Source organism: Drosophila willistoni, chromosome 3R (genome assembly GCF_018902025.1).
Source record: "Drosophila willistoni isolate 14030-0811.24 chromosome 3R, UCI_dwil_1.1, whole genome shotgun sequence".
Taxonomy (NCBI): domain Eukaryota; kingdom Metazoa; phylum Arthropoda; class Insecta; order Diptera; family Drosophilidae; genus Drosophila; species Drosophila willistoni.
In genome coordinates, this window is record NC_061086.1 from 23,791,022 (window position 1) to 23,803,126 (window position 12,105).

The 12,105-nt window shown below is 38.7% G+C and overlaps 3 protein-coding genes across 4 annotated transcripts; 1 reads left to right on the top strand and 2 right to left on the bottom strand.

Moving 5' to 3' along the window:
- Positions 1–6,492: 6,492 nt before the first annotated feature.
- On the top strand, positions 6,493–7,361 carry LOC6647175 (serine palmitoyltransferase small subunit A). Of its 2 annotated transcripts, XM_047013599.1 has the most exons (3): positions 6,493–6,753; positions 6,811–6,909; positions 7,035–7,361. In XM_047013599.1, the coding sequence occupies exons 2-3, from the start codon at positions 6,813–6,815 to the stop codon at positions 7,193–7,195; spliced, it is 258 nt and encodes an 85-aa protein (XP_046869555.1). In that variant the 5' UTR covers positions 6,493–6,753; positions 6,811–6,812; the 3' UTR covers positions 7,196–7,361. The 2 variants fall into 2 exon arrangements, with proteins under 2 accessions (XP_046869555.1, XP_002070131.1); XM_002070095.4 differs by having other exon boundaries at positions 6,493–6,909.
- Positions 7,299–8,869, bottom strand: LOC6647174 (sodium channel protein Nach). The gene is made up of 5 exons (XM_047010634.1): positions 8,662–8,869; positions 8,387–8,603; positions 7,676–8,331; positions 7,510–7,616; positions 7,299–7,456 (listed from the first exon to the last, which is right to left on the bottom strand). The coding sequence occupies exons 1-5, from the start codon at positions 8,835–8,837 to the stop codon at positions 7,299–7,301; spliced, it is 1,314 nt and encodes a 437-aa protein (XP_046866590.1). The 5' UTR covers positions 8,838–8,869.
- Positions 8,870–9,624: 755 nt separating this feature from the next.
- Positions 9,625–12,105, bottom strand: LOC6647173 (phenoloxidase-activating factor 3). Its single transcript, XM_002070093.4, has 4 exons — positions 11,063–12,105; positions 10,833–10,990; positions 10,433–10,770; positions 9,625–10,373 (listed from the first exon to the last, which is right to left on the bottom strand). The coding sequence occupies exons 1-4, from the start codon at positions 11,124–11,126 to the stop codon at positions 9,767–9,769; spliced, it is 1,167 nt and encodes a 388-aa protein (XP_002070129.1). The 5' UTR covers positions 11,127–12,105; the 3' UTR covers positions 9,625–9,766.

Genomic DNA, 12,105 nt, shown 5'->3' on the forward strand with positions numbered 1-12,105 from the left:
GCTCAAGTTTTTCTATAAAAATTATTATCAAACATTCAAGTTTTTCATAACTTTTTTCAAAGAAAAATCATAAGAAATGTTTTTCAAAATGTGACAGCTAAAAAGCTCTTAAAGCAAGGACTGTTAGGATTGGATTTCGAAATTGAAAAGCTTTAAGACCAACATTTATTACTCCTAATGATATAAAGATCTTTAATGTTTGGCGTATACTTAACTCAAAGATTAAAACCAGTTTTTTTCATTTAAAAATCAGCCTTAAATCATTTTAATTCACGCATTTTTTCAAATTTCTAATGCTTGAAACTTAGTTTATTCTATGAGAAAGTTTGTCACTAGTTTACCCATTTAAGCTGGAAGTAAGATTAAGAATTTGCTGGTCCAAAAAAGAGTGACTAATCGCACAACTATCATGAAAAGGTTACTATGATTTGATTTCCTCGAATTGAGGTTGATTTATATACCAAAAAACTTCAATGGGGTTTGAATGTTTGCAGTTCTTTTTGGGTATCTCATCGTCATTATTTCCTGTCATTTGACAATTTTGTCCTGCTGCTTGAACCGAAACATGTTTTCGATTTGAAATATGCGCTAATTGAATGTGAAAAACAAAAGCCAAATGCAAGTTGGCCAAAAACCAGACAACGAATCAAGTCAAGAAACAGATCACAAACTAAAAAAAAAAAGAAAGAAAGCAAAAATCGTTTCAAGAGCAATGCATTTGGCGTTGTTTGGTTTCTAATTAAAATACCAAAAAATGAACGAAACAGAAACAAAAATAAAAACAAAGCGAATTGAACACAAAACTAAGCTCAGCGGATCATCAAGGCAAAAGCCATCGATGGATGGAGGTGTGGAGCCGTGGAGCAGGGCCCAAGTTGCGTAAATTTCGTCAGAGAGCGTTGTGTGTATCCTGGACAGACCAAGAAAACAAAACGAAATGGCCGCGTTTGTGTGTTGTGTTTAATGAAGCAGAAAATGCCAGGAATTTTCGCTTGATTGTATGCTTCTCTCTCTCTCTGTCTCTGACTCTGTCCATCTCTCATCCAACTTCTTCGGTTTTAAAGTGTTTTATTTAGTTATTGAACTGTGAGCTGCCGCTACCCTGAACTGACTTGGGCCAACACGATGGAGAGGAAGCCCATGCCGCCCAGCGAAATTTTAGCGGCATTTTTGGCGCTTTTTTTTTTTTTTGTATTTGTTGCTTTTTTAATTAACGCGCGCTACGTTTTCCACTTTTCGAAGGGCATCAGGAGAATACGGAAAGGGAAGAAGAGAGAGAGACAGAACACTTGATGGGCATATAACTCATTGGAATTATGGATGGATATGGATGGAAAGCAACAGAAACAACAAGAGAACAAGAATGAAAAGAGAAACCAAGAGGCAACAGGCAACAAGCAACAACAGTCTGACCGGATCGAGTAAGAACAGAACGAACATAAACTTTATCCGTCTATAATCTAAATATGTTTCGCTGTTGTCGTGGCTGTTGCAACAATTTGCTGCAAATTGAAAGCCAATTACGTTGTTTGCAGCATGCCAAGGCAATGCCGATGTGACGACGATGGCCAGACCTGGGCCAGGCCAAAAAAAAAAAAAAAAACCCACAACCAGGCACAAGCAAAGTCAACATCGGGCCACAAACCAGCAACACACACACACACACACTAACCACCGCTCCGTCCGTCTGTTGCAGACGACATAAATATCAAATACAGGTCCATAAATTTGAAACCAATTAGCCAACTTAAATTGATAATAGTTGCAGCAACAGCAGCAGCAGCTAGTATTTGCCTACTTGGAGGCTCACAGGAAGCTGAAAGCGCTCCCTCAACGATCGCTAATGGGACCAAGCCATTTGATGACATACGTCGCTCGTGTTGAGTGAGGCAATTTTCCACCCCCCATCCCCATCCCCTACGCCTAGACCCGACAATTGTTGTCCATATACGCGTATATACAGAGTGGGACAACAAAACTATGTAGCCCAGAGCCTCGTCTCATGTCGCCTGTCGTGCCTGTCGTGTCGTTCTAATCACAATTGCTGCAGCGCCTGCTGCGGCTGCCTTCGCCTGTTTTTTTTTTTTTGTTTTTATGGCGCTTTTATGCAAAACAACTTAATTTCGAGCCTCTCTCGATCCGTTTTTGCTGCGGATTCACAATGCGGCGCATAAAATATGCACTCACTCGGAGCAACGTTGCAACGGGAGCTGAAAGGAAACTGTGCTTCTCTCCTTTAAATGGTGTGGGGAAACGTTGCTAACAAATGTTTTTGGCCATTTCGGCCTCTGTGTGTATCTGTCCCTCTCTTTCTGGGAGAAGCTGTTATAGAAAATTATCTGAAACTGATTTGATATATATTCAAATGGGCGATGTGCGACACATGTTACATGCAACATTTCGTTGCAATTTGGTTGCACGCAGCGCCAACATTTGCTACTTGGCTACTCGCCACTTGCAAATGCAGTTGCTCCTGCTACTATTTGCTATTTGTATGAAATGCTGTTGGATAAGATCGCTTACAGTAAACGTTTTTAGTTGTGTGTTTTAATTAAAATATTTCCCATTTTCCTGCTCCATTGCTAGCGAGGAACGAGGATTAAGATCCAGGCAATCAACTGACATTTATACACAAGCCAGAAACAGAAACAAAAACAACATTATAAGCTAATTTAAGTGGCAAAATTGATTGGCAGACGATTTGGGTTAATAGACCTGGGAAACTACAACAACAAGTAATCCACACAAATTGCGTATCATTTCTGAGAAAAGAAAGTAAATGAATGTAAATTATATAAAAATGGGAATTTTTTATACATCCTAAAAACAGATTTACACCTATTAAAGAAAGACAAAACTTTGAACCTTTTGCCATATTTATATAGAATATATTTTAAATATTTTAAAATTTATTGAAACTTAAAAAAAAAACTGCTTTTTATTTGGGATCTTGTCTTACAAGTTGAATACAATTCTGCTCAGAGCTTTTCATTGGTAATTAAAAAACCTGCAATTTGTTTGCAATTTTTTAAGTTTTAAATTTGAAATTTGTACTAAGAAAACCCAGATTTAAGTAAGTACGCCTCTTGTTTGTTGCTTTTGGGTATAAGAGTGATTTAGTTTATACATTTTTTGTTGTTCTTAAGTATATTTAAAATATATATAGACTGGCTCAATGTTTAAATTCGGTGAAAAATCATATAAACCATGGCATTAGCAAAAAATTGATGTTAATACTAAGTAGTTGAAATTGAATTGAAAGGACTACAAAGATGACAAAAAGGTGTCGAGTTTAAATCCCATGGAAATGTAAGTGTCTAAGCCGATAGCAAGAATTTTCTAGTTTTTTACAAGAGTAAACAATAGTTTGGTTAATAAATTACATTATTTTTAAAATATTAATACATAGTAATGATTAAACAAATTTTATTCGGTTATTGTTTGTTGATAGTGATTCAAATATAAAATCATTACTCAATTAAAATGAACCGCAAATTTGTATGACAGACTTAAAGAACAAAAAACTCCTTTATTTCTCTAATTTCTGTATGCTATTTAAATGATTTTAAGATTTATGTGGCCACATTCCGGACCATTTCAAATTTAAAAAAGACGCACTTTGTAAAAAAACATTGTGTAAAGAATCTTTTAAGACTAAGATTAATAAGATCGATCAAAGGGAATATTTAAGATTTCAGGTCAAACAATAGAAATATTCAAGTAGAAGATATATAAACTCAGCAGAATCTTTTGTTAAGACTTTAAACGTTATAGTAAGTAATTAATAATACTTACAGTACTTATACTTATATTATTGTAGTATGTATGTATTATAGAGCCGCATTAATGTGTTCAAAACCTCGATTACTCGGAGTATTCACTATTCAGTATTCCAATTCGTAACTAAAACACTTTCAGAATAGTTGTGAGTAAAACAAAACCTTTATATATTAATACATACATACATATAATCTGTAATAAAACTTTGCTTGCCTAAACAAACTGATGTTTAAATATAAATCAAGAGATTAATTTAACCATCGCATTTGCAAAAATTTGCCCCAAAGCTCGACCCCATTGAGAGACTTAATTCAAAAAGGGAAAATTAAACTTGAAACTAAACTATAAAACAAAAAGAATCTATCCATTTGTGGCGAAAAGGCAGCTTTTTAAATGTCAGAGGCGACATTAATGTAGCACATTTATCTAATTAGACAAGCGTTTTAAGCATCTGCCACTCGCCTTGCCTCGGTTTGCGTCTTCTCTTAGTCTCAGTCTTCTGTCTCACGCTAAATAAATTAATCAGCTAATTGATGAGCATAAATTACGTTTATGCAAATGAGTTGGCAGCAATCGGCGATCGCCGAACAGTTTATTGATGGCCAAACTAAATTAAATTGGGCAAATGGGCAGAGGTTAGGCCACTAAACCTCAGGCCACCCATTGGGATAGAATATTTAAGCGCTTTCGGCCTGAAATGGAAAGAGGCTACAACTAAATTAATAATAACAATAACTCAACTGAGCAAACATTTGACTGTCTTGCGGGCATTTTGCCATTAGCTAATGCTTACGGCAGGCTGCATTTGACCTGATCTTTTGAGGAAGCGCATTGGGTCGTGGTAGAACTTTTGACTTTTTTGGGTTTTTCTTTTTTAATTGAAAACCGTTGAAAATGAGAATTGGACTTGGAACATGGCAGCTGAGTAAATTAGCCAACAGACCGTTTCTATTTCTATACCCTGTAATGGATATCTGAAGATGGAGGATATTTTTCTTAGTGACTACGTACAGACTTTGCTTAGTCTTTTTAGAGGACAGTCTTCTTGCTGGCCATCCATCGTAAAGAATTGAATTGGTTAAATCAAGAGTTAAGAAATTGTTTATCAATCTCTTTCAGAAAATTTGTGTTCTTTGCCTTCTCAATTACTTTTTGGGTAATTTTTTGGTCTACCCCTAGGATTTGTCTTTCAAGAATTTTGTTGTTGTTTTTGCCTTTGACTTTTTGTGAGAGTGCATTTCAGGGCATTTGAAAATTTATGGCAGGCCAGGCGGTGTCGAAAATAGCGCCAGGCCAACATCTGGCGGGGATGCAAGAGCAGTGCAAGGAGACGACGATACGTGGCTGAAAACGCTGATAGCTTTTTTTTTTTTTCTTTCTTTGCAAGTCAAAGTTACTTTCTAATAATGTAGCGAAGACAACAACAATCCCGGTGAGATGGAGATGGCGAGAAGATGTGGATGTGGAGATGAGGATGCATTGCACACGAAAGTCATAAGCGCAGCCAAGGCAATTAAGTTCCAGCGACAAGTTGCGCTGCTGGAAGCCAGGAAACTTTTACGGTTGACGCTTGATGGTTGGCGGTTAGTGCTTGGTGGTTTGTGGTTGAGGTTGAATAGGAGCGGGAGGGGGAGGTAGTTGTTACATGTTTATGGCTTGAAACGGATTGCACGTAATGGGATTTGCACTGAGCGACAGCGATAGCCAGCAACTGCTTCGACTCCAGTGCCTCAATAAAGCCGATCGCATTACCAATTAGGCGTGCACACTCGACTAAACTCGAAACCAATAGCACCTTTTTCTCCTCCTACTTCTACTTCAACATCACCTCCTTCCTTTATCTGTTGCTTCTACGGCGTCTGCGACGGCTGCTGCTGCTGCTTGGCTGGCAAGTGGAAATTGAATTAGTTGTCGCTGCATATGCGTGACTTGAAGCTGGAGTTGGGTTAGACCCACTCTGGGTGTCTCTCTCGTAAGCGTGTGTGTATGTGTGTGTGTAAACATTTTTTTACACTTTGCCACATTCCTGTGCCGCGCGCATAAATCAGCCTGTGCCCGCCTGTCAATCTGCAACTGCACCATTGATAGCATCGTCATTGGGCAAGTGCGCCCCAAACAGCTGGCTCTGGGGTGTGCTAGTTGGCATCTCGCTGAGTATTTTGTGTGCCAGTGCGAATTATGCCAATATATGGAGAATCCTGTTTCTTCATCATTCTAGGCTATGGGAAATGCTAAACTGGTTGCTAAATGGCATTATGCTCGAAAATTTGTCATGGGAGAGTGAAATTTATGACCTGACACAGACCACGTATCATTCATAGTAGTTAAGCACCAACCAAAAGTAGTATTTGTCACAATAAGAAATCAAAAACAGAAAGAATTAGGAAGGAAATACATAACTGTTAAAAGTTTTATTATTGAAGATAGCACATATATTTAAACGTAAATTGTTTTTGTTAAATGTAATGAATTAATACTCACACAATTTTAAATGAGTCAAACTTTTGGAATTATAATCGAAGTGGATGTTCCCGCCGATTGCTTAAATTTCGATGACAAACTATCGATTTCTCAATGCTGTTGAGCAGTGTTGGGTAACATTTTCATGTTCACCATAGAGGTGGGAAAACTATCGAACATGTTATCGATATGAGAATAAGATAAAATCGATACTGTATCGATGATTTGTACACCTCTAGGTCATAGAAGTTTTCAGAAAGGGCACGTTCAGAGGTTAGAACGCCCCGCGCAAAATTGTTGTCTAAAATTATTTTCGTCTTTTATCGGTTTTCTGAATCATTTAGTTTGTGTCGTGTTTTTTTATAAATCCTTATTGTAACAAATTGCCAACAGCGAAAAACTCGAAAGGTTTTAAAATCGAAATATGTAAAGTGTGTGAGTGGCCGTCCCCTTTAAATATTATTTATATCCGTCCATGACTTTTATTCTTGTTTTGGATAAAACAGCTGTTTGGTGTGTTTTACTTTTGTTTACAACTTCAAGCGATAAAAACAATTGATTTTTGTTTAGAAATGGTTAAGTTGAAACAATTGGCTATCCATTTGTATCGGCAATATGAGCTGATCACGTGCATTAACATGCTGGAGCCGTGGGAACGAAAGCTAATCAGTGAGTAATAGAAGTATGATTAAATTTTAAATGCCTACTGCCAACCGTGCAATTATTCATTTATCCAAAAACCGCCCATGTAATTATACGATTTATGTAATTTGACATTAATTATTATTTTTCAGATGGTTTCTTCTTGCTAATACTGGCGCTGATAATCTTCTCCAGCTTCGTTTACTTGCCCGCTTACATGCAGACACTGATGCAGTTCATCATGCCGGCAAGCTGGAATAGTGTGTCCATGACCAATGCCCAAGTGGCACAAAAAATGGCCGGCAGCCACTAAACAACCTGCTTTTGTACTGTACCAACTGTATGAGACTTACGACGAGATGCTCGTGATTTGGAAGACATTTATAATCTAATGATAACACTTTTGTGATTTACTTTTATTGTTTCGAACACTGTAAATACTTTGTTGTGCCAAACCATATTTGCTTTATCCATTTAAAGATTGTCTTTCTATATCTGCGTATTAGATAGAATGTCTCAACCAGTCGCAAAACGGAATAGTTGAAAAACAAACCCACCAAACCGCCCACAGAGACTGAAAATCAAAACGTTAAAAAAGATGACTGGCAATGTTCAAGCGATGCTTACTCAAAAGATCCAAGACGGTCTTGGTCACCCGTCGAACATAGCGCTGAGTGGGTAGCTCCACTAGGGCAACGTGTATGGTGGAATCATCATTTTCAGCATCGTGATCGCTTTGCGGAGTTTACCATTATTATAAGTCGTAGATAACATAAGTTTCAGCTATACTTACTCATCCTCTGAATTGTATATAATGTTGTATTCCGGCTCCTCGCACGAACTCATGCAATCGCATGACTTTCGTTCTGCCATTAGTTTCTCGTTGGTTTGTGTCAGACAGACCAAACCCTGATAATCGCACACGGGTAGCGTATTAGTGCCGGGCACAGCCATGAAATGGCTGGTGCAATTACAATGAAGCAGCTGCAGAGCAACCGTGCACTCCACCACACAAGCGGAATAGCTATAGAACTCATAGATGCCTGTACGTCCCGGCACATGCTCGTGACTGTAGCGACAGCGTCGCTGCTCCATGCTAAGATCCTGCACACTATCATGATTGTATACTTCGATTACATTCAAAATCAGCTCCTTGTAATGGCCCAATAGCACGGTCTCCCGAACCATGCCCTCGGAGAATTGAAATGGCAAATCGATGGGTGCATGCACATAAAGTTGAATATCCGCAAGGGCATGAAACTCCAAATGTCCGGCTCCTGTTATGCGATTGTTCATGTACTGTACCTGCGGTACCTTACGGGCCTGATGCGAATTGAAGGAGTAACATACACCGTACTCTGTGGGAATGGGCAGAAACTGTTCACAGCAGTCGAATAACTCATTGAGGTAGCTGCATTTAATGATTAGCTCATGGCACTTGCTGCGAAACTATAATATGGAATCGATTAGAAGGACCTTTATGATCGCTGTACTCCTCACTCACCACATCCAGCAGCAGTGTAAAGTTATCCGGACAGTTATTTTTGATGCAATTCTCGCAACTACTACAAATGCCACGAAAGAAGACAATTTCACTGATAATATCATCAATATACATTTTATGCTCGACACCAAACTGGACATCGCTTAGATCCCAGATCTTTTCGGCATTATATATCTCGCAAACAGTTATGGCCGGAAATGTTGAATTCCAATTAAGACTAAACCATGAAGTTAAATTAAATGCAATTTTCGGGATACACTTATTAATATACATACTAAATGGTGTCCAAATTAAAGGAAACCGATGATGAAAAAGAGTCCTCAATTAGCGACTTGGAGACGGTTAGGAAAAATGGCAATGTCTTATAAGATGTTATCGAGTAAAGAATCCTAAAACGAAAAGCAAAATATATTTGGTATATTAAATCCTCTAAAATTGATACAATTTCCATCTCACCCTCTTAAAACCAAGGGAAAATAACGACGCCAGTTCACCATGGTGAACCGTTAGCAAGCAAAGCTAAATGAATTCTGACATTTTTTTTGGGCCAAAAGCTTTAGGAACACAATAGAATCCAGTTTAGTGTGAGATAACCATCTACCTTGTGCATTGTTTAGCCATTAATGGTAACGGAAAACCCTTTTCTATATATTTCCCGAATTTAGTTCAATGCTAGGGTCACAAGGAGTTAGACCAAATGTATGAGTGTGCCTAGGTCAAAGCTAACATTAATTATATTCTTTGACTGGATATAAAAATCCCTTTGGATATGAAATTAATTGGCAATCTTTATTTATGGTGTGATCAAGATTACGTCTTAATAAATGCAATATAATAAACCGCAATCATATCGGCTGACTCACAATCAAGAAATTCATATATTGCGATACAGAAAAATATAAAAAAAAAGTGGATAAGAATTTCGTCACGATGGCTGAGCATGATTGATATAGATCTTTGAAAAGAATTTGATAATTGTTTTTGAAAACAAGTTTAAGTGTGATTCACATGTTGAAATTTATGATAATCTTAATAATCTGAGATTGCGGTTTTTTCGAAGAATGATTCCCAATTAACTAGCATTTCTCTCCCTCTCTCTCTCCATATTCTCATTGTGTAATTCTTGTGATATTAATAATGCCATTTTTTAGTCGTCAATAGAGTTTAAGTTTTCCATGGCATAGAATTGAAGACATTTGTTGATGACTCATCTATAGAAATAACTAAATCGAAGATGATTCATGCTGCAGATATCATAAATATGAGTATATTTAATAAGTATTACATTCTAAAGCGATCTCTAACAATAGCTATGGCAATGGGTTCTTAGGTCTAAGTAAATTGAAGGTTGTTGATGATTTTCTGTATGCGAGTATCCATCTAATCCAAGTTTTGGGTAATCCACGGTAACATGTCAATTATATTGGCATATATTCCGGGTTTTGATTCACTGCTACCGCAAAATTTGCCACCAAAAGAAACAACGCCGTACTGAACGAATCGATAGGTTGTACGGAACTTATGACGGAAAAATAATGGACCACCAGAATCCCCTTGGCAGGTGTGTGGCAAGCCTTCGCCAGCGGCGCATATGTGATTATTGGAAACTGGAGCATTGCTAAAGTAATTGCGGCACACGTCGAGGCTCTGGCGGGAGACCACTGCTTTCTGGAGCACTGATGCTGCCTGCCTGGTCTCGGTCTGGCCCCAGCCAGCAATGTAAAAGTCCTGATTATAGGCAACCGCTTGGGATTTTGGCTCAATGGGCAGGCATATCGGCTGAATGTGGCTGTACGAGCTAGCCGATCGGTCCAATTTAATCAACGCAATGTCATATTTAATTGATCCATGGACATAGCCGGGATGTGGTTGGATTTTCTCAATTCCGAAATCCTCATAAACTGGCGAGCATTCGCGAAAACGTCCTCCCAAAATTTGGCAATCCGGATTGGAATTTAAATCGTGTTCGCCCAAACGTACGCCGATCCTAAAAATATGTGAAACTTTAATATACACCGAGGATATTTTTTTTGAAGAAGAACTTACAGCTTGGCCGATTGCACCACACAATGAGCTGCGGTTATAACATAACGATCACTGATCAAACTTCCTCCGCAAAGGAATGGACGACCCTCCACTTGGTACTTGAGCAAAGCTAGCCATGGAAATTGGCCCAGTTGGGCATTATCGCCACCGGCAACTTTTTGATTATTTTTTAGCCCACAATTGGTCACAGATTCCAGTACTCGCATGCCACTTTGACTAATCTGTTTCCAGCTCGATGGATCTGTCGACACAGAACGCACCGGCTTACGATCGGTTGCTGGCGGAGATAGGCTCTGGGCCTGTACACCCGATTGGCGGGGGCAACACAAGTAAAAGTCCTGCAAATAAAGTCAGAGAAATTAAGTCTGAACCGATAGTCGTTAAATGCTAATTAATTTACCCGTCTCTGTTCACCAGTACACTGCATTAATAACAATTCATTCCGCACGGAACGCGGTAAACTTCCTCCATAACGATCCTCAAGATCTGTAAAGTATTGACACTGACGAATTGGTAGACAAGTTCCAGTTTGTCCGATTGGTGTGGTGCATCTGCGTTCTGTTCAAAAATGAATGAGTTTAATTGGCTACCAATTTCTAATCAACTCCTCCCACAAAATCCTATACTTACGTGCTTGACCCAGTCCAGGAAGAAGCAGCAAAATCGTGCTTATTGTGATTATAAATAGCATCATCCTGTTTCTGATAATCGGCTCGGCTATTATATCTTGAGGGCTTTAAATATCTATATTTATCAGCTGCCGCGCAGTTCAAACCTGTACCAAGATCGAATACTATTATACTGATCTTTTGTCTCTCAAGAAAAAGAAAACACAAAACGCGCGCGCTCAACTGATTGACTGAGAATGAGCCGGACGTGGTCGTGTGTCGAGCTTTTGTAGTTGAGATTCGCGTGCTTCGGGGGAATGAGACTTATTACGAATGCATAAAATAACTTATGCACAAAAACCAAGATCGAATCCCCAACTGGTTTATCTCGCCAGCCGCTCGAGAGAATAGATGATGTTTTCACACATGCACAAAGAGAGTAATGTCAAATGCTTTCCGAATGGGGGAAAGAGCGTGGGAAAAGCGATTAAATTCCAGGAAACCCCCCATTGATCTACCACTTGTTGTCGGTAGCCAGCGACCCAGCCACCCGGCCACCACTCAGCTCCATTCGTACCCCATTCATGCATGTCTAAATATGCTACAATCGAGCGATCTCTCTCTTTTGATTCTCTTGACGATGGCGACTGGCACGCGTCAATATGGACACCACATTACACACCCATTAAATGTCGGTACTTTTTTTTTTGCAAAACTACCTGGATTAAAATGTTTTGCTAATTACTATCACAAGTTCCCCATTCAAATGGCTACGCCCATGGAGGTTACCTGACAAACTTGTTCTTGTTCGACACATTCAATATGTATGTATGTATGGACACACTTATTTCGTATCTTGGGAATTTTAGCACTTGGAAAATCCAGAAATATGAGACATCTTAAATAATGAACATGAACACTCCTCTGTTCCGTTTTGCTGAAGTTATTAAGTGGGACTTTTGGAACCCCCGAGCTCAGAAATGTTAGATTGGATCAATCGATATAAGAATTGGCACAGGTCGGAAACATTGGCGTTGCATAGGTGTGAATGCTGACTAATTCATT

What these genes read in the sequence shown, in the direction of transcription:
- LOC6647175 (XM_002070095.4), top strand. Translation starts at nt 6,813, where the DNA reads ATGGTTAAGTTGAAACAATTGGCTATCCATTTGTATCGGCAATATGAG. An exon ending in GTGGGAACGAAAGCTAATCA is followed by an intron (nt 6,910 to 7,034) that starts GTGAGTAATAGA and finishes ATTATTTTTCAG; the next exon opens with ATGGTTTCTTCTTGCTAATA.
- LOC6647173 (XM_002070093.4), bottom strand. Translation starts at nt 11,126, where the DNA reads ATGATGCTATTTATAATCACAATAAGCACGATTTTGCTGCTTCTTCCT. An exon ending in TCCTGGACTGGGTCAAGCAC is followed by an intron (nt 10,991 to 11,062) that starts GTAAGTATAGGA and finishes ATTTTTGAACAG; the next exon opens with AACGCAGATGCACCACACCA. An exon ending in GTGGTGCAATCGGCCAAGCT is followed by an intron (nt 10,374 to 10,432) that starts GTAAGTTCTTCT and finishes ACATATTTTTAG; the next exon opens with GATCGGCGTACGTTTGGGCG.
- LOC6647174 (XM_047010634.1), bottom strand. Translation starts at nt 8,837, where the DNA reads ATGGAAATTGTATCAATTTTAGAGGATTTAATATACCAAATATATTTT. An exon ending in TTTAATTTGGACACCATTTA is followed by an intron (nt 8,604 to 8,661) that starts GTATGTATATTA and finishes TTCATGGTTTAG; the next exon opens with TCTTAATTGGAATTCAACAT. An exon ending in ATATACAATTCAGAGGATGA is followed by an intron (nt 7,617 to 7,675) that starts GTAAGTATAGCT and finishes AACTCCGCAAAG; the next exon opens with CGATCACGATGCTGAAAATG.